Source organism: Meriones unguiculatus, chromosome 12 (genome assembly GCF_030254825.1).
Source record: "Meriones unguiculatus strain TT.TT164.6M chromosome 12, Bangor_MerUng_6.1, whole genome shotgun sequence".
Taxonomy (NCBI): domain Eukaryota; kingdom Metazoa; phylum Chordata; class Mammalia; order Rodentia; family Muridae; genus Meriones; species Meriones unguiculatus.
Window position 1 is genome coordinate 77,647,032 of NC_083360.1, and position 21,920 is coordinate 77,668,951.

Sequence of the window (21,920 nt, forward strand, 5' to 3'; positions counted from 1 at the left end):
CAATAGGCTTCCTATTTCTATAGAAAAAAACTTCCAACTAAGTGTAAAGAATACTTTCTGCCCTTGCCCCAAAGGATATGTCTATGTTAGCCACTAAAATCTGAAAATTACAGTTAAACAAGAAAGTAAACAAGATAATTAAAGGAATTATATGAGAATTTCATAGGTAAACGCCATGTAGTAAGAAAGTTTTAGGAAAGGCCCCCAAGCGGATGTCTGTTGTGGTGGTTTGAATAGGTGCGGCCCCCATAGAATCATGTGTTTGAATGCCCGTAAGAAGTGGCACTATTAGGAGGTGTGGCCTTGTTGGGGTAGGTGTGGTCTTGCTGGAGGAAATATGTCACTGTGGGAGTAGGCTTTGAGGTGTCCCAAGCTCAAGTTATGCCCAGCATAGCACAGTCTTCTTCTGTTGCCTGGGGATCAAGATGCAGAGCTCTCAGTTACTTTCCAGCACCATGTCTGCCTGCATGCTGCCATGCTTTCCACCATGACAATGGACTAAACCTCTGAACTGTAAGCCAGCCCCAATTAAATGTTCTCCTTTATAAGACTTGCATGGTCATGTGGACTTTTCAAAGCAATAAAATCCCAACTAAGACAGAAGAGTAGGGTATTGCTGTGATAGGCCTGACCATGATTTTGTTTGGAGGAATGTGGGTTTTGGGACTTTGGATTAGGAAAGCCGTTGGATGCTTTATATGTGGCTTAATGGGTCATCCTAGAAGGAACATGGAAGACAGTGGTACTAAAGATAATTTGAACCCTGTGGCCTGGGCTTTCAGGGAAGAATTTTAGTATGTGGCCTAGAGAGTGTTATGACAGTTTGGCCAAGAATTTGATTGCTTTTTGCCTTCTCTGAAAAGTTTCCCTAAGGCTAAGGGAAAGAGTTTTGAATTAATTGCATTGGCAAAGGAAATCTGAAAATAGCCTAGTGTGGACTCTGTAGTGTGATAACTAATATTAACTCTTATGAAGAGCATTTTGATGAAAAGGATCAAGCTGAGCAACAACAAAAAATACAAAATAAATTATGATTCAAAAATTAAAGGGGTACCAGGAAGTGGAACAGAGCTAAATACCGTGTTCAAGGAGATAAACAGATTAAAGATAGCAAATGGAATTAAGGGAGTGGCGACCTCAAGGCAAGATCCGACCCTGCTAAGCTTCCCTTTGTGTGAAGGAATTAAAGAAAAGCTTAGGTCCAAGCACTGGTGGCGCACGGCTTTAACCCAGCACTGTGGAGACAGAGGCATGCAGATCTCTGAGTTTAAGGCCTGCTTGTTCTACAGAGCAAGTTCCACAACAGCCAAGGTTAGGTCCTGAAGGCAACCATCAAAAACAGAAAGCTGGTGAAGATGTCACTGAACCATGGGGCCATGGTCTAGCCCCAGCAAACAGCAGATTTGTCAGCTGCGGCCACATGGTTCTGGCTTTAGAGTCAATAACTGAAGAAAGGGGTTACGGAATCTTTCTCCCTACAACTAAGGACAGCCAGTGAGGCCAGGTGTGTGGCAGAGGCGTCCTTGCATATGTGAAGCTGTGAAAATGAAGCCTGAATTGTGTAGAGGCCCCAAGAGGTTAGAGATGACAGAACCATGGGATACCTGCCAATGGAAGATGCTAACAGCAAGTGGAGGCAGCCCGGGAGAAAGAGGTGTGCTGCAACCAGCAAAGCTGAGATAAGCTGGAGATCTGAAGAACATTTTGACATCAGGCGTGGAGATGCAGAGTTTAGAGTGTGCCCACCTCATTTTCAGTCTTTCTTTGCTACAGTATTTCTTCATTATGATCCCTTCCCTACTTTTTGGAATGGTAATGTTATATCTTGTGCCATTATATTTTGGAAGTATGTGATCTGTTTTTTTATTTTGATTTTATAGGGCATTACAGCTAAGAGATTGCATGGAAAAAAGGAGATTGCATGAATCTCAGAAAAGACTTTGAACTTTGGACTTTTAAACATTGTTGAGCCTACGATACACTATAGAGACCTTTGAAGTGGACTAAATTGATTTTGCCTTATGTTATGGGTACAAGCCTATAGGGGCAAGGGACTAAGACATCTACATTAGTCACTGATATCTGAAAATTACACAGCTAAACAAAAAAAGTGAATAATATAACTCAAGAAATTCTATGAGAATTTCATAGGTAAATGCCATGTAGTAAAGAGGTTTTAGGAAAGGCACTTTTGATTAATTTGCCTCTGGCTATACATCTTTGGAAGAAAACAAATGAAGAATGCAAAAGGCCAGATGCATCTGTTAGAGGCAGAAAGATGTGAAAGGAGGTTGATCTGGAAGACGCTCTGAAAAGATGAAATGAAAAGTTGTGGCTGGCTCTCCCATATTTTCCGGTTTATGTGAGGTTTAATATTTTTAAAAACATGTTAAGACTGAGCTAGCTAGGGAACTGCACCTGGGCATTCCACACTACAGAAATAGGATTAGGAAATGTGTGAGATCAACTTTGGCTTCAGGCATTAGACACTACTATGAAAACAGCTTGTCCAATTCATGAAAAACAACAAGAACATATGATTAGGGAGGAGGAAAATCTCGGCTTCCACGACACTACAACTGTAAAGTCTTAATCTTCTTTATCTTCAAAGAAACTGCTAGCTGTGAAAGTCAAGTGCAACTGTAAATGTCCACTGAGTTTCTGCACTTGAGAGAGCCAGGCTGAGCTTGGCAGGCTGGCTGTGCAGCCTGGCTCTTTTCTCTGCTTCCTTTCATAGGTATTTACCCCAAACTTGGTCTCCATAAATGCTTCAAGAAAAGAACTCAAAGCCGGGCATGGTGATGCATGCCTGTAATCCCAGCACTCTGGGAGGCAGAGCAGGTGCGTTCAAGGCCAGCCTGCTCTACGAAGTGAGTCCAGGACAGCCAGGGCTGTTACACAGAGAAACCCTGTCTCACACACACACACACACACACACACACACACACACACACACACACACCACAAAAAATGACTCAATCTGTGAAAACATAAAAGTAAATGAGTTTACATAGGTGAACTCATACACCTGCAAAGGAAGTACCACACATGCTTAAGAACCTGGCTCTGCAATAAAGTCTACGTTCACAGCGTCATCTGACCACCTCTTTCCATTTGTCTCTGATGTGGAGGTATCCAATATGGGTAATAACAAGACAAGCTCCTAGGGCTGTTCTGGGAATCAGATGAACTGATAATTACACAGCATTCGTCAGAGAGCCTGTTACCTAACCAATCACAAAATAACACATTGCCACTTTTCCACCCACTGTTTTGAATCCTTTTGCATAAGTACGAACATATGTCGTATGTATGTTCTCACACTTTGCATACCTGAGATGTTGCAGAAGAAACAGAAGGGGACGGAGATGCGGGCGGGGTGAGCAAGCTGCAGGGTAGGTTTAATGTAACATAGTGCTCATGGCTGCAGATGATTCGCAGGAAGTCCAACCTCAAGGACACCAGGACACTCGGATTTGGCAGCGAATAGAGCTTTGTTGTCACCTTGGAAGCATTGTATAAATAAGAGAACACCAACTGATGTATTTTTTCCTCCCACAGTAATATGACAGCAACAGCAGTTTGGAGTTGTGTGGCTTATACGACAATATCCTCTTTCCTAAAGTTACAGCAAACACGAATCCACAAGTCTACAGCATAAATCTACTTGACGAACCTAAAGTCACAGTCTTTTATTGCCAATGTTGCGTTAATATTTCTGCTTCCCAAAAGGCACTTTGTGAGGGAACAGCATAATTTAAAGAAAGCTCTCTTGTAACACTGCTGTTTCACGCATTTATAACTGTCTACCTTCCCCAGCTATGTCTCAGGCTACTCGAGGAGACACGCAGCTGACTTAACCCATACAGTCATTATTTGAGACAACCTCAATGATTGGCAAGTGTAGGAGGTCAATAAACCACACTAAGTTTGGATAGTAATAAAATATATATATTTTTTTTTTGGGGGGGAAGAAGAGTGTTTTACAAATATCTGTGAGTCAGTGCTCATGCATAGATAATTTCTATGACTGTAAAATAAAAAAATCCAATTCAACAGGCCTGAAAAATTGTAACAATAATATTGCAAAATAGAATTCTTTAAACATTTTTAACTTTAGTTTATTTTATGTGGATGAGTGTTTTGCCTACAAGTATATCTGGGCACCATGTATAGGCCTGGGGCCCACAAAGCCAGAACAGATCGTTGGATTTCCTGAAATTGGAGTTACAGATTTGAGTTGTGAGCTGCCATGTGGATGCTGAAAACTAACTTCAGGTCTGCAGGAAGAGCAGCTAGTCCTCTTAACCACTGAGCTGTCTCTCCAGCCCAGCAGAACTAGTGATCAACAGTTCTCCAAAACTAATACAGGGGTCAGCCAGAAAGGGCTTCATAAGTTTTATTCCTAAACCCCACGAGCATTCACACTTCTTAGTAATTCTGAGATGAAACCCAGAGATTTTATTTATTTTAAAAGAAAGATTTATTTATTTTTTCATTATGTATACAGTGTTCTGTCTGCAGGCCAGAAGAGGGCACCAGATCTCATTATAGATGGTTGGGAGCCAGCATATGGTTGCTGGGAATTGAACTGAGGATCTCTGGAAGAACAGCCAGTGTTCTTAATCTCTGAGCCATCTCTCCAGAGATTTTATTTTTTAAAGTTTTATTAAAATGACTCTGGGAGGCGGGTATGGTGGTGCACACCTTTAATCCCAGCACTCAGGGAAGCAGGGGCAGGTATGTTTCTGAGTTTGAGGCCAGCCTGGTCTACAAAGCTAGTTCAGGAAAGCCAAAGCAACACAGAGAAACCCTGTCTTGAAAAACAAACTCTGGAGAGTCTATCTGCATAAAGGAGCCAATCAAGAAACAAGAACCAGTATTTCCCAAAAGGCAAGATGTTAACAGCCAGTTGATTACAAATTACATTAAAAACACAACTTGCTGGGGCTGGAGAGATGGCTCAGAGGTTAAGGCACTGGGTGCTCTTCCAAAGTTCCTGAATTCAATTTCCAGCAACCACACAGTAGCTCACAACCAGCTACAATGCAATCTGGTGCCCTCTTCTGGTGTGCAGGCAGAATACTGTATAAATAATAAATAAACCTTACAAAAAAACATAACTTGTTGCTTGCAAAAAAGGTGTAGGGTATTTGTAGTTTACTAGTGACACGATAATATACGGCATTTTGAACTTCAGCAAATATATGACCAGGGGCCCAAACTTTAATGTTTAGGGCTAAGTGGTAGTAAAAATCACAAAGCGTCTACTTGAAAGACCACTCAAAAGCTGGCATAGTGGCTCACACTCATAAGTCCAGGAGGCAGTAGGTAGACCAGGAGTTCAAGAGCACCCTCAGCTACACAGTGAATTTGGAGCTGGCCTCGGCTATATGAAACCCTATCTCAGATAAACAAATAATACCCACGATAGGGAAAGTTCAGTCAACTTGACTCAACATAAATGCTGTACCTGCACAGCACTCAAAGGCTGCATCCATCACTACCTGACTATCCTTTAACGGGAAGAAAGCAACTGAGTGGTAAGCTAGCTACTCTGGGGTCTGCTTGCTACAGTCCTAGTGAGTACAAGTCATGGACTTTCACCACAGCAGGAGCCATACGTAACTCAAGGCTACCTTCTCCTTTTAAGACCAGTATATGAATGTGCTCTTAAAGCAGCCTTGAACCAGCTACCCCACTTAGTCAATTACTAATTTTATAATACCTGTTTGTAGCAGGACTTTATAAGGGAAAAGACAAAACCTCTGTCCATAACAGACAACAGATCATTGAGAAAGAAGGCAAGGCTTGTATTGAGTCTCTCAACCATTTCTGTGTCCTAGGAAAGAGAACATAAGCAAAAATATTAAGGATAGTGAACAAAAGCATGACGGTTCACTCTTAGCTTCTAAGAGACATTGATGGAGAGTCCTCATCACCTTCTGGAATCGTGTCACGACGTCACCAGCAATTGTGCTGACGAGGGCAGCGATGTCATCCAGGAAGCGTTCTGGAAAGCGGGTTTTCCTTGGCGCATCAAGCTTGTCATTAAGATACAAGTGGTGCATCATGCTCTTTACCTGTGAAAGGACACTGTTATCTGTGCTGTTGCTCTGCTTTACTTTAAGACAGCGTCTTGCAATGCGACCCAGATGAGCCCTAAGTCCCAAATCCACCTGCCTCGGGCTCTCAGCTCTTAGGATTACATGCATGCTCCACCACCTGGCTAATTTCTTACTTTTAGGTAAACTGTAATAGCTCTACATACTCTGGCTGTTTTTAAAAATATACCATGTAATTCAAAGTCAACTTTTGACAATGTTCCTCAAGTATTTTCTATATGTCAACGAAATGTCTAACATAATACTTTTCCAACTATCCCTATAAATTGTTTTATCAAAAGGAAAAAAAACCAGTGTGTAACAGAAAATAACTTCACAGTATAAGAAAAAAAAATTTAACTAAAAAAAATGTCCAGACAGCAGCTTTAAATTGAGAGATCTGCCTGCCGCTACATGGGCACCCTGCTACTCCCAGCACCCAGGCTTCTTGTTAAAAGCCCTTGGGACAGGAGGTGTGCAAGCCAACTCTTGAACTATAATCTCTGGACTCATTTGAGAAGTCTTAACACAGATGCTAAGACTTCTGTTAAAGCCCAAGTTAAAATTCTTATCTTACAATAAAAGTATATGAGGTACAAATTTGATATTTATAGTCTAAGAGAAAATGAGCCTTTGGACACTTACATATTCCCAGGTTTACCTTTTCTGTAGATTAGTAAATCTATTGGGAAAAAAAAATGTTTTCTATCTCAAATATAGGTAACAGTCAACACTGATAAGGACTCTATGTTGTATTCTAAAAGCCCCTATTGTCTTCTTCTTTCTGTCCTCCTTCCCTCTGTCCCTCTCTCTTTCACTGTCCTCATTTCTTTGTTTTTGTTGTTGTTTTGTCCCTTATTAATTAAATACTATTTTTGTTGAAAGAAAATATTCCTATGATCTTAGTTTGTAGCCCTAAGGGAGAAAAAGAAGAGGAAGAGCCCTAGTTCCAGAATGCCTGAACTTGAATTACAGAGCTGCTATCTAAAAAGTTACTTAGCCGCTCGGAGCCTCAGTAATAGGGCTGATAAGCACTTGCTTCTTTGGTTCATTAAGAGGTGTTCATATATATAAGCATAGCCATGTTTTATAAGACATGAAAATATTAATTGGTTTGTACTATCACTTATTGAATTAAGCAAAAAGTGTTTCTCAAATTAGTTATAACCAGCATTTCCCTATGCAGTGTTCACCTATAACGATAACAGAATACACTTATAAAGCTCTAAAATAATAAAAAATCTACAGCACTGAGTTTATTAACTTGCACTGTCTTTATTAACAGAGTAGCAAAGACTGTCATGTTTCCTTGCTCCAAAAAGAACAAAAAGTGTCCAAAAAGAACAAGATAAGACAAATTAGAGCCAGATTTCAAATGAACCTCACATGGCATAATATAAGCTACATTGTGTTGGTGTCCATATTGTATAGTTAGGAACAAATACATATAATTTTGCTTTGGGGCAAACATGGGAATGTAGTTTCTAAGAAAAGAGAAAAATGAGCTGATACAAAATCGCTCACTGTGCTAAAGAGTATGAAAGAACATGGTCCGTTTGCTCACCATCAACTCAAAAAAGAACCAGGCTTGCTGCAAAGCTGACTCCCGCACGCCGCCACTGCAAACGACCCACTGCAGAGCCAGTTCCTCGTGAAAAAGCTATTCAGAGACACATCAAGTTATTATCAAAGTTCTGCTGGTGACATAAACCAAATGATTACACGGGTACAAATGAAGGTGTAATGAGAATAAGTGGACAGGGCACATGAATCACTGGAGGATGCAGTGGACACACCCATTAACGAAACGGCTACGTATGCATGAAGACAGTGTGGCATGTTCAAAGCTGAAAAATTACATGTTATCTTGGGAGTAAAATGTAATTTTAAAAGGACAGGCAGGAAACAACTTCCTAAATTGCACTTGCAAACAAAAAACTAGACCAAAACCTCACAGCTACAAATTGGATTTTGTCTGTATTTTAAATACATATTTGAACATATGATACGTTCATCAACTTTGCTGGTACAATTTAGGAAACACCATTACAAATTTATACATTTCCATGTGCTGTTAAGTTTCAGGTGTTTAAGATGTATTTTTTGCAGAAACTTCCTTATAATGGATATGCATACAGAGCACTGGCGAAGTAGCACAGAGTACTATGGAAGGCCTGACGGGGCTGAGCATAAGGGGCAGGTCAACAGCGCTTACTAAGAGTGAAAACTTTTCTAACTCATCTTCCTTTCCCTGGAGATTCAAAACAAAACAGAAGTAGTTACAGAAACAGAATTAAGAGCTCAGACATTTTTCTGGTATTAAAATTTGATTACCTAATTTGAATTACTATAGTCTACAGTCAATTTCCAAGATAGAAACACCATCTTAATGTAAAGAAACCCTAAATGATGGTGGTACGGCCCAAAAGGCTCCAGACAAGCACTGCTTGTTCAAATGTATTTTTAGACACACCAAAATTATTTTAGTATCTCACACTGGTTGTATAAAAAGACTTTACAAGTATTTAACTGTTGGAATTACTTTCCCCCTCTATGAACTGTCTTCTTATGGATCTACCTTTTTAGTTGGTAAGCGTCCCGTTAATGTTTGTAAGAAACTTGACGTCTCTGTGTGCGAAGACATACGATTACAACTTCGATCCATAGCCTATGGAGTGAAGATGAATGAATGACGAGATAACATTAACACTGTTGTGGATGATCTGAAGTTCACGGACTGCGCGCAATTTTCAACAGTTAATATTATTTCTGATCTTGTTATGTTATTTTAAGCTGCTTTAAAAGCAGTTATATGAAGATTGCTTCTGTTTTTTATCTTTTAGATGAATTACCTTAGTAATTATAACAGAGTGCTGCAAAGAATGAAACTTATCTGTGTAATCTACACATGCACATATCTAGCGAAAACATGTAAGCTGTAAAAACATACTTCTCAACTGATGTCTGACAAAAAAGAAATCAATAAAGGAAATTCAAACTTTAGAAACTTTACTTTTTTAAGTTTGTCAAAACCCATATGTAATGTCAATCAGTTATATGTAATGTCAATCAGTTATAATCTTAAACAGAGACTTGGGTTCTGTTTTAGGAATAAGAGGATTTTCCTTCAAAGCCAATACACAGGTAAGAAGTATATTTGGTGCATCATGCAGTTAGTTATCAAGCAACTAGTCTTAAATTATGATATAGTTATAATAAATTTCATACTTTGCAACACAATACAAATTAAATGAAGTTTTCCCTCCAGCATTTATTCTTACATCATGCACACTATACACTTCATATTTATTTCTGTTTAACTTCAGCTTACTACCAATCTTTCTAGTTGGTAGTTATGAAAAAGAGATAAGGTAATAAAGACCACAGGAAATGATATATTTAGCTATACTTTAAAGCAAATGGAAAACTGTTAGGTGTTCTCTACATAAAAATTTCCTACTAAAGATGTACAAAAGCCCTGAACAGAATCTGTTAGAAAACTATCAGTGCATAAGCAGCAGGCACAAAGACACTGACACAGCGTGTAAGGAGGAGGCAGGAGGAGGCAGGAGGAGACAGAAAACAAAAAAAGAGAGCATTACTGGTGCAACTGGTGGTATTCATGCAGAGTAGCTGGGAAATGTGCTAAATAAAAATTACACACTTAGAATGATGCAAAGAAAAGCAAGCCACTGAAATCACAGCATGTAGGAAAAGGTAGTGTTCTAAAGGGAAACATCGACAGCCAACAAAGAAACCTCTAATGTAAACACCACCTGTGTTGACTCTGCACTTGGACTGGGGTTGGATCCCCATGGGGCAGCTTTTGGACCAGTGTTAACCCAGGAATTGGAGCGGTCTAAACCCTGAGCACATAACAGAGAGCAGTTGGAAAGGAGAGAAATGTTACATGGTGCATGCTATGAATTATTCCTAAAGAGACCCAGCCCTCCCAGTGCAAACATGTTCCTCATTAGTACTGTTAAAGCCACCGAAAAGATCTCAGGAACAAATACAGTATTAGTTCATCACATCATCTTATCATATAACATAATTTTTAAAGAAAAGAATTATTAAGTATAGTGTGTAAAGGTCATTTCGATATAAAGTGAGTACCTTAAAGTGCGATCCACAGAAATCTCTGCATTACCCTCAAAATGCTTCCTAAATATGGTACAAATTCTCAACTGAACTGAGACTTGGGGGGAGGTGGAGGAAAAATAAAGTCTTTGCTAACAGACCTGAATTTCATTGCATTTCCTACATCTGAAAGCTACTATATAATGAAAACTGCACAAGTCTGTCTGACCTTACCTCTTCTTTCAATTTCTTTTAGAGAACAAAAAACATGAAGGAAAATGTTATGCAAAGGAACAGCTACATTTGCCCTTTCCTAATCGTAACAGTGAATTTACAGTTGTGTTCCTTTTTATTACCATTTGTCATTTAGATATATGGGATACTATCTTATATAAATATATAAGGAAAACATCTCTAGAAATTATATCTTCATCATCACCTTCATTAAGTTTTAATACTAGCACGTTGTCTTTTTTTTAAGGGACTACTGATTCCTGATGAAGTTAGCTGACACCTGACTTCAATTTCCCAAGCCTTAGAGATCATCAGAACCAAGTAAAAGTGCTATATAAAATTCGGACTAACCCCCAGCTTTAACCCCCAGCTTTCTGTCTTCAAACTCAAAAAGGGGTAGAGAACCTGTTAAATTGAGTTGAAGCAAGTTGTAATAGGAGTTTGGAGGACTGAAGGGCAAGAATTACAAAGATAGCCCAAAGCAACCTGATTTTAAAAAAACTAAAGCAGAGAATGTTCTGGAACCAGAAGCTACCATAATCAGACTGACTGAAAATAAAGAAAACGTTGGCAGTGGTGACCAGCTATCCACACAGCAGGCTGCTCAGGAAGAGCCCCTGTAGCAACAGCAAATGTGGTGGCGACAGCCCACCATAAACGGGGCAGTCAGAGTCGACGAGAGGAAGGCCTGCACATCGGTACAGTGTTTAATATTTAATATTAAACATTTAATACTCAAGAGACATTTCTGAAAGGAAAATAATCATTGCTTCAAGTTTGAGTTTAGGGAGAATATTTTCTCTACACGACTTTTCTTCCCAAACACAGAGCAGCTGATGCACTTAATGTTAACTACCCATTTTCCTACATTACTGACACTGCCTAAGATGGGAGCTAAGGTTCCTCTACAGGCTTTCCTACCTACTGATTTAAAAATCTAAAATAAGTGACTATTCAGATTCTTACCTTTAAGACAGAAATAATGATAGTCTTCCTTCTTTTTTTTCCTCCAAGACAGGGTTTCTCTGTGTAGCCTTGGCTGGCCTGGACTTACTTTATAGACCAGGCTGGCTGGCTTTGAACTCCCAGCAATCTGCCTGCCTCTGCCTCTCTTTGAGTGCTGGGATTACAGGCATGTGCCATGACACCTGGCCTTATATTTTAAGAAGGCCCTAAGTGTAATGCATTTAAGGTGGTAGATACCAGAAGTTCTTTATACAAAACTTTTATATTTGAATTAATTAATTTGTAATTAGTATGACTATATTACTAGTACAGATGTATATGCAACCCTCTTTAATAAATTTGGGGAGGGGGGCTTGGAGAGATGTCTCAGTGGTTAAGAGCATTGTCTGCTCTTCCAGAGGTCCTGAGTTCAATTCCCAGCAACTACCACATACTAGCTCACAATCATCTATAATGTGATCTGATGCACTCTTCTGGCATGCAGGTGTACATGCAGCCAGAGCACTCATATACATAAAATAAGTAAATAAATCTTTAAATAATAATTTCTTTTCTTAAAACAATGTTTTTGGTAATAAATATCAGAACAAAATATCAGCTTCCTGCCAGTTATATTTCATACACACAATATTGATGATTAAACAGTTATAATTATACACCAAAAGCTAAGTAAAGCCAGGACAGCAAAGGCTACAGAGAAACCCTACCTTAAGAAAGAAAGAAAACAAAAAACAAACAACAGAAAAGCTAAAAACAAAAACATGTAGCCAATTAGTTTGTGAGGAAGATAACTAATTCAAGTGTTCTAAAACTGAATTATATTTTCAAAGCAACAGTCCTTAAATTAATTACCAATCTAATTTAACAACTTTGTAGCTCTCCAAGAAACAAGGAAAAGGTAAAATGTACCCAGTTGTGTGTGCCAGTACTATTTCTTTTTTTTTGCCTTGTGCCAGTACTATTATTTTTGTCTTATCTTGTAGGTAGACAAAACTTTGGGGGGTGGAAACAAAGCTTTATGAGATAGTCTGGGGTGGGGTGGGTAGAAGATAGGAATTCTGTAAGAAATGCAAGACAGTGGCAGCTTGGCCTGTGAGGCCTCATGGGTACAAGGACTCTCTGTCAAGATCTGAGCTGGTGGGACGTTCATGAGTACTTTGGTCAAAAAGGTTTCATTTTGTCTGTGTCCTGAGAACATGAGTGAAGCTGAATCTAAAGTTAATGGACTAACTGATTTGTGTGGTACAGGGATTTTCAAGGCAGAAATAGTCAGACTGGTGGTAAGAAAACAGCTGTTAAACAGATCATTACCACTAAAGAGAAACCTGTGTGGCACTGGGACAAGAGGAAAGACATCTTGAAGCCAGAATTTCACCCCCGAGAGGCTCTAACTTGTAAAGATCCAAATACACTTCAAGAATAAAATTAACTTGATGGGTTCACCAATTCTCAAAAGCAACTGCCTACGAGAATGTCTCCCTGTGGTCAGCACACTGAAGCAGCGACAGCTTTGTTCCAAGAAACTCAGGCTACGCCTTGAGATGACAGCATAATTTGGCAGCCTTATCTCCCTGACCCTGTTTTTTCAAGGCATGAATACTGCAAGACTGAGAGGGTCTTGGAAAGCAGCTGAGGCCGAGCATTATACGACAGGGTTGGAGTCTCTGGAGGAGACTGTGAGTGGCCACTGTGCAGAGCTATGTAGGTAAAGCCCACGGTTCAATGAAGACCTCGAGATATTGGAGATGCCGGACCCATGAGTCAGGGAGAGCTGTGGGCACGGATGGAAGCTGGCCTAGGAGAGAGCCTCAGTGTTCCGAGGGCAGCAGAGATGGAGGGTGGAGTTACTCCAGCCTTTTGGAACCCAGCTGACTATCTTATAAGTCCCAGAAGCCAGACACGGAGCTGCAGGATTTGGTGGTTGCCACGCTAGCTTCTAGTTTTGCTTTGGTGTGATTGTTTCTTGCTACATCCCAGTCTTTTTCCATTTGGGGATGGGGGTATTTATTCTGTGTCATTAAACGTGGAGAGTATCTGACCTGTTATTTGGAATTTTAAAGGGTAGGAACTGCTAATCACTGTGAGGATTTTTAAAGATGGAGTGAATGCACTGTATGTTATAACAGGGTCAAGAGGCAGTAGGTTACAGTTTAAAAGTGATTTAAAAGTGATTGGGTGCCGATTGGGTGCCAATCGGCAACGGGTGGACTAGTGATGATCAGGGCTAGTTGTCTACTTGACAGAAACTAGAATCTAGAATCTGGATGGTCCTCTGGGTCCATCCTCCTGTGGGGGACTGTCTTGATTATGGTAATTGGTATGTGACTGTATGTAATTGGTATGTGACTACACTGTAACTGTAGGCAGGACCACACTCTGGGAAGAAGACCCTGAACTTGGAGAGAGTGAGCTGAGACCCACATGCAATTATCACTCTCTGCTTCTTTATTAGAACTGCAAGGTAGTCAGTTTCCTGGAGTTCCTGACATCAACTCCCTGACATGAATGACCATAACTTGGAAGCATGAACTAAAGTAAATGCTTCCTCCCTCTAGTTGCTTTTGTGGTGGTATTTTGGTACAGCAATGGGGAAAAAAAAACACAAACACTAATTATACAAGAATTAAACAAGAATCTTAGGCAGACCTCACTGGGAAGGTGGACTTCTAAGAAAAGTCTGAAAGGATTGTAGAGACTTGGTCATAGGAGGATCTTCCTGGAAGAATAAATCTGACTTGATTTCTCTTCTGTATCGTAATTTTTAAAGGAACACTCTAGATGAATGAACTTAAGTCTATGGTTCACCAATTCTCAAAAAACAATTGCCTAAGAGTGCCTATGTTGTGAACAGAAGGTAAAGTAACAGCAGGGTAACGTCTTAAGATTATCATATCAATCCAGGGAGACATACTGGCATCTTTAAGATGGCGAAGATGGTAAGCAGAGAAGAAGGAAGGAAGAAGGAAGAAGGAAGGAATGAAGGAAGGAAGGACTCTACCAAACAGAACCCCCTGAAGCTCTCCTTTTAACATACGTGCAATCTAAGAAAGGATTCAGAAAAGCAGTTTAGTGGAATTCCTGAGGGAGATTTATACTGAAAAGGAAGCTGAGGAATGATTAACCTAGCACTTACAAAAGCCCTTCCTAAAATACTAGACTCGCACAGTAAGAGATTAGTAGAAAAGGAAGCACTCAGAGAAGAATAGGAAAAGATAGAAACGGTAAACTATGAAGAGGACAGAGCCAGTGCGGCATCCCAGAAGAGGAGCAAACTGGACAAAAAGAAAAGGCAGCATTTGTGTGTCACAGATACTGGCAGGACTGGACAATGGCTAGGAGGGAAGCTAGCAGACAGCTGGCAACTGCCTGCAATAGAGAATTTGAAGCTTTTGTACTCAAAAAAAGCTTTGTACAGGCACCTGTACTCGCTTCGCATACCCACACACAGAGCGCACAAAACATAATTTAAAACAAAAGAAGTATTTTTAAGGGAAGCCAAATTCGGACACACAACTAATGGATCTACCAAGGTAGAGAACAACTGTAATATTAACAAGTGCAGTTTCCAGGGGAGACAGTAGGAAAGGTCATTAGAGAAGACAGCAAAAGTCAAACACACATACACACACACAACTAAAGATACCAAGTATAAAGGGCTCTACTTAAAGAGATGGCTTGACTGTACAGTTACCCAACACTGTTTCAGGCCCACTGGTCCCACAACAAAACGAAACAAAACAAAAATCAAGGTAGCAGAACACAGCATAGAAAGTAGCAATAGGAACACCAGGTAATTTTTCTTAGCTGAGAAATGACGCCCTTGTCTGTGGGTGAAATGACTTACTATAGAGGAAGATACTGAACTAGACTGGGAATCCTGAGTAGGTGAGAAAAGGAGACTCAGACATGAAGAAGTAGTGGACTGAAAACAAGGGAGGTTTATCTCCTTCAAGCAGTAGGGAATGGCTAGCAGACATGATTGTCGACACGATCGAGGGGGAAGTATAAGGTGGTTTGTGCAATACACCATGGCAGAATGAAATAGTAAAAAGAACACAAAATGACTATCTGACAGTAGTAAGAAAACTTCAAATGAGGCTAGCTGCCATTTTTCAAAACATAGAAGGGGCAATCAGTTGGTTCGAATGATGGCTTCAAGTTTGAGAAGAAAACAGAAACGGAGGTTTGGCTCTAACAAGAATATATGGCTGGTCCTGACTAGTTAGGCTGACTAAGGAGGAAGAGTATGTAGACACTCCTTCCTCTCCCAAGAAAACAAGATTTAAGGGTCCAGAAGCTGAAAAGGAGCGGAAAACTACCAGACTTGGGACACTAGAAAGAAAAACAGATAATGGTCAGACACCAGGATGCATGAAACTGAAACCCTGAAGGCTAAGTTATTTGTACTGAAATATCTAAGGTGAGACCATGATTGAGACAAAAGACAGTGCCTCCAAAGAGGAAGGAGCTACTGAATCACCTGGACAACAAAATAAGACTAAATGAAGACTAGGCATACAAAAATTTTCAGACTCCTTGCATTTTACTAGATAACAGTATGTGATTAACATTAAGGAAAAATATGAAAGTAATCACCATTTCCAATAAAAGGGAAAAACATAAAACGACTTAAAATAAAACTTAGATTGGAATTGGCAACACATACCTGTTATCACAGCAGTTGGGAGGCTGAAGCAAGAACAGGAGTTCAAAGCCAGCCTTGGCTACATAAGGAGATACTGTCTCAAAGAAAGAAACTTATTAAAACAGGACTGAGCTATTATAAGACAAATTCTCATACTGTGATGACCTTTTTTTTTTTGTTTAAAAAGAAATTAGTATACACACATATATATATGTATACTAATTCATAGATATTTGGACAAGTTGTTACTATGTTCCATTTAATGATCTTTAAATGATCTTTAAGCAAAAAGTAATACCAATTAATATAGATTTTCTTGCTCTAAATCTTGAAGTTATATAATAAGTATATAGAGAATAACTCTTTTTATGGGGCACAATGGAAATCCTACAGAAATGAGGAGATCTTTTCAAGGTAGAATTTCAAGAAATATGCTATCTACAGCCTTTGAACATCAGACATCCGTGGCTCACAAATGTGGCTCATTCTACCTAGGAACCATACTGCTCAGCACTGCCCTTACTAAACAAGAAACCACTGAGGATGAAGAAAGACTGAAAATCTGGAGTACTGTTCTTAGCTTCAATTCAGACTTATCTTTGTATTTCTATGTAGAAAACTGGTCCTCCTGAACATTTTTGTATGAGAACAGTTGGGGGCTCTGAATAAAGTACAGATGTGTCTTATCTCAGATGGCCTCTCTCTCATCTAGGATAATTACTAAACACTGTTAAATAGTCCCACCGCTCTAACCCTAGCGCAGTGCACACAGGTTCATATGAAATGGGCCTATCACCACCCAAGGCCGGTAACTATGCTGGCTGCTATTCTGAGGGCGGAACTCGCACGTGACATCAATGACAGCATGTCTCTATACACAGCAGTCACACAGGTCCCTCCCTATGCTGTAGAACCAATCTACAAAGTTTTCATGTGACACGATATATCCTGAACGAATTTTAGAACTTGGCAGATATTTTTTAAATGCACAATGTACTGACCAGTTTATAACAGCAAACATACTTGAATGTGAAAAGTACTTACTGACAGAATAGGAATACAGAAATTCTTCCTTATTCCTAACTCAATCAAAATAGAAAAACATTCCTTACTTACTTTAAACTCAAATACATCTTAAAATTAAGAATAAATCAAATCTTTGGATAACTGTCAGAAACGGATATTATGTCTTCAGTTTACCTTACTGCCAATGATTGACCGAACTTCATCATCCGGTGAGGTGGGAGTCCCAGATATATCCGGATTACTGTTGCTAAGGCTTCGAGAACGATTTAAGTTAAGGCTTGCCGGCCTCACCGCAGACCTGGCCATTGTGGCATAGTGCACTGATCCTCCCAAACCCCCAGGGCCTGGAGTTACAAAAACAGCACACAGTTAACAAGAGAGAACCCCAGGAACCCCCAAAATATCTCAACACTTTACAAAACTCCACAGAAATAGAAATTGCTTTAGTTTCTAAATGAAAATTAAGTTTTTTTAAAGTATCATTACAAAAAAAAATACTCAAAACCCAGTGACAGTTATATGAAGTTCTACTGTATAGCAGTTGACACAAACCATATGAATTATAAATAAAAATCACTGTCTTAAGTGTTTACGTGTGTGTATACAAAAGTTTACGTGTGTGTGTGTGTGTGTGTGTGTGTATGTATGTATGTATATACAGAGGCTGTTTTTTCAAGACAGGATTTCTCTGTGTAGCCTTGACTGGCCTGGACCTGCTTTGAAGACCAGGCTGGCCTAGAACTCACAGAGATTTGCCTGTTTCTACAACCAGAGTGAATGTTTCTATATTTCATGAACAATAAAAAATTAAACCAATAAGAAACACACAAACACTTCTTGTATTCAAATATAGTTTTGTCTAGGACCCAAAATGTGGTATCTGATACCTCTTCTGTCCCCTTTTTGCCTACACTTCCTGCCCTGCCCCAGTGATATATGGTCACTGCAGGGTCATCCAATTTATTACCAACATCACTTAAATGAAAGCATGTTTTTATTTCTCTATCTTCATGAGTGATAAGAAAAATAATAAAATAGCATCTTTATTGCACACACACAAAACTAAAGACACTTCTAAGAGCCTAGGTTATAAAAAACAAAGAATTCCTTTGTTTAGATAAAATAAAAAATTATATCTTCTTTTAAACATGTACCATAAAAGCAAAAATATCTAGCAATTATATTCATTATATACATCTTTTTGTGTATGTGTGTACAAATGTATATTGTGTGAGAGGGCATACAGATTTATGTAGGTGTGTCTTCGTAACATGGGTTCTGAGGTCCCCATGATTGTATGATAAGCATTTGCAGAATAAGCCATCTCCTCCTCAGTTCTACCCATGCCTTTGAATTGTAGAATATTTTAAAATATCTTACTGAAAATGATACAAATCTGAAAACTAATTAATGTCCATACTTTTTTTTTTTTTTAAGGTCAGGACAAAAAAAAAGCTTACATTAAAATGTGTGCGAGCTTAATAATGAACTAAACACAAAGGCACATGGAAAAGTATTCCAGGTCTACCACTATCACGCACATGCTTAGATGCTCAAGTTCTACAGCTTAACATCAAGACAGTAATTGTGGGTCAGGATAGAAGACAAACGTTCCTTCTTTCCACAATGAAGAAAGGAAATCCCTGGCTAACGCTTAAACCAGTAACATTGCCAATAGCTGCAGAGGGACACGAACCCACCATCACTAGAGATGAGTGATTGCTTCTACACCAAACAGGTAAGCAGCTGCAACAGTTCAATAGTTAACTAAGTGGAAATTCAAACTCAAGCATCCCTCACAAACACCACAATCACCAGCGTCAAACAAAAGTAACTAACTGAGGCTTTAATATTCAGAAAGCTTACGTTATTTTACCTGTCATCAACAAAGTGTAAGTTTTCTAAACAATCATTTTTATATTACTATTGACCTTATAGGGTTAATAGAATCTTAGTCTACCATGCATCTCCTTAAACGTCCAGAAACACTCTGAATGACAAATAAAATATACTATTAATTTTAACAAGAAACGATAAAATGCAGGGACGGAAGAGGTGATCGTCATGGCTCACTCCTGATAATTAATTTAACCGAGCTCTCCAATTCAACTCAAAGAAAGCTGTATATATGATGGTGTTTTAAAACGAAACACACCCTTCAATGACTAACACGGTGAACGGTCCTCAGTAGAGAACGGACAAATATTGCGAATGCGTGAATCATACCATGGACTACACGACTGCTGCGGTCTTGGCATGAACACTTCATGAAAGACACTTAAATGCTCGAAAGAATAAAATACCTGGTGACGGGGAGTTAGGGTAAGTATTTGGCAGGCGGAACACGTAATAGATGTACGATGCGAGAAGGTTGTTCCTGCCATGCTGGTCATGGTTTCCTTCTAAGTTTTTGTGAAGTCGATTTATAATTGATGCCATAGCTTCAAAAGATGCTTGCCCTAGATTAACTTTTCAGAAAGAAGAAAATATTTTTGCTTTAACGTTTTTAGATTTGCAGTTTCACATAGAAGGTGGCTCTTCCCTGTTACAAAAGACTGTAAGTAGAAGGACTGATACAGTAAGTGTATGAGAGATAGAAATATTATGATTTTGGTATTTGGTACTAGCTCAACAAAAAGTAATCTTGAAAACAAGAGGAGCAGAAACACATTTTATGAATTTAGTGTGAAAACTGTGTCAGATTAGTTAACACAGAAACACTGCCCAAGTAACATCTGAACAAAGTTCCTTAACGTATTTAATCATGTCAGAAAACTATGGACAGATAAAGGAGGCCACCTGAGTTTCCTAGTATGAGATAATCAAGTGAGGTGGCTACCTGAAGGATTAATGAACATGTACTGCACTGAAAGGGCAAGAGGACAAGACAGAATCCCTAGTGGGTTTAGCTGTCCTCTGCTTCCTGGTTGATTCCTTTTCTTTCTCCCCTCATTGGAACTATTCCAAATCAGCACAATCCTTCCCAAAGCCAGGGCCAGGGCCTGGAGAGATGGCTCAGATGTTAACAGCACTGACTGCTCTTCCAAAGGACCAGGGCTTGCTTCCTACCACCCTGGTGATGGCTCACAACCGTTAACTGAGTCTCCAGGGATCTGATGCCCTATTCTGGCCTTCACAGGTATCAGACATGCATGAGGTATTATTATATAAATATATGTATGAAAAAATACATATATATCAGGTAATACTCCCATACACATAAAATAAAATTGAAATTACATTACAATAAAAAAAATCCATCTTACTCACTTCCTAGCAATTCTTACCTTCTATAGCACTCAGAACAGGCATAAAGCATGAAAGGCCTCAAATCTGTCTATAAACTTATTAGAAACTGAAACTCCTATCATCTTTCCAAGAAAAAGCAACACCCCATGAGAGATCTAATTTCATTTTCATTCTGTGAACATGCTTTAGTGATCCTTTTCACACTCCATCATCTTGCATTTTTCTCCTATTTTTGCAAAAGATTTATTCAAACATGCTCACATTCACTTTTTAATTTTTATCTTATTTGACATGTATGGGTGTTTTACCTGCATGTGTTTCTGTGTACCACTTGCATGCCTGCTACCTGCACAGGCCAGAAGGGGGCGTTAGATCCCTCTGATACGGAGTTACAGATGGCTGCAAGCCTCCGTGTGGGGGTTGGAAAATGAACCTGGATCCTCTGGAAGAGCCACAGTGCACCACCAAATCCACTCTCAATGCTCCACTCAACCCATCTTTCCCTTCTAACCAAACTTCCTACATTTCTTCCTTCGTTAGACTAAACTGTACTTAAAAACTTGATCAGCGGACACTTGTCAGGCATGAGATGTACTCTAGAGCCAGCTGCTTGGGTTAAATGTTGGCTGTGGTTCAATAGCAAACAGAAATAATTCTTTTTAAAATCTAAGTTAGAAATGCAAAATTATAAATTCCGAGCTTTTTTCCACGTAAACTTAATTACCTATTTGGCCGGCAATCACAGGTGGTCTAACAACTAAAAGTATCAGTTTGTCAAGCAGAAGATGAAGAAACCGGACCACGGGTTCTAGCTGTGAGGAACTCAAGGCTGAGATGCTACTTTTGAGCTCACTCTCTAAGTTGTTTTCCATGATCCGCATGTCCCCAATTCGGACCGGGAACATGTGTTCATCCAGAGCGTTGACAAGAGCAAAGAATTTGTCAAGATAAGGATCCTAAAACAAAGAACAAACACAGAACTAAACAACACTACCCACGTTAATCCCCAAATCCGTAAGAACTTCAGAACACTACTATTAACTGATGAAGAAAAATAAAATAAAATAAAACCACATACAGGTATACACAAACACTTTCCAACTTAATATATCCCTTTTTACGGACCACTGTGAGACAGCCATTTCCAATACTCAGTACTCAAGGAATCCTTGAATCTCATTTTTGGTTTGAGTTTGCCTAATTTTCTGCAGCTCAATTCTCATGGCAGGTATTTCAGTAACCTGTGTCTGTTGCTGTCTCACTGTCATTTAGCTCCATCTCCCTTGTGAACTGTGCAATAGAGAAGCTGGGTCTCTCCACCCATGGTACCTCCTTATCAGCTGTAATCTGCGGGGATGGACGACTTGAAAGGCTCATTCCTACTTTCCTAGTGGTGGCTAAAGGAATAGATGTGCACCACGGCAGTGGCGCTCTCCGCCAGGTTTCTCTGACACCACAAAATGCTACACGTTCTTCAGCAACAGCATCTTCTTGCCAGAGCTTTCTTTGGACTTCTAGGATTCTTCCTTGATAAATCTCTGTCTGTTATCTGTTGTTATCACAGAATTCTCTTAACATCCATTACATCATCTTGAATGTTTTGAAAGGTCTCTATC

At 39.4% G+C, this 21,920-nt stretch overlaps 1 protein-coding gene across 9 annotated transcripts in view; it reads right to left on the reverse strand.

The window, feature by feature from the left end:
- The window catches only part of Dock7 (dedicator of cytokinesis 7), a 194,718-nt gene that overhangs the window by 62,015 nt on the left and 110,783 nt on the right, over positions 1-21,920 (reverse strand). For 3 of the 9 annotated variants that reach the window (XM_060365936.1, XM_060365933.1, XM_060365935.1), the window contains exons 20-29: positions 21,029-21,260; positions 19,359-19,523; positions 17,230-17,399; positions 9,881-9,970; positions 8,683-8,772; positions 8,320-8,355; positions 7,669-7,764; positions 5,943-6,083; positions 5,729-5,842; positions 3,334-3,504 (exon numbers count right to left, since the gene is read on the reverse strand). In XM_060365936.1, coding sequence (XP_060221919.1) covers positions 3,334-3,504; positions 5,729-5,842; positions 5,943-6,083; positions 7,669-7,764; positions 8,320-8,355; positions 8,683-8,772; positions 9,881-9,970; positions 17,230-17,399; positions 19,359-19,523; positions 21,029-21,260 — 1,305 coding nt within the window. The remainder of the gene's footprint in view (positions 1-3,333; positions 3,505-5,728; positions 5,843-5,942; positions 6,084-7,668; positions 7,765-8,319; positions 8,356-8,682; positions 8,773-9,880; positions 9,971-17,229; positions 17,400-19,358; positions 19,524-21,028; positions 21,261-21,920) is intronic. The other 6 variants (XM_060365937.1, XM_060365938.1, XM_060365940.1 and 3 more) reach the window with 4 other exon arrangements.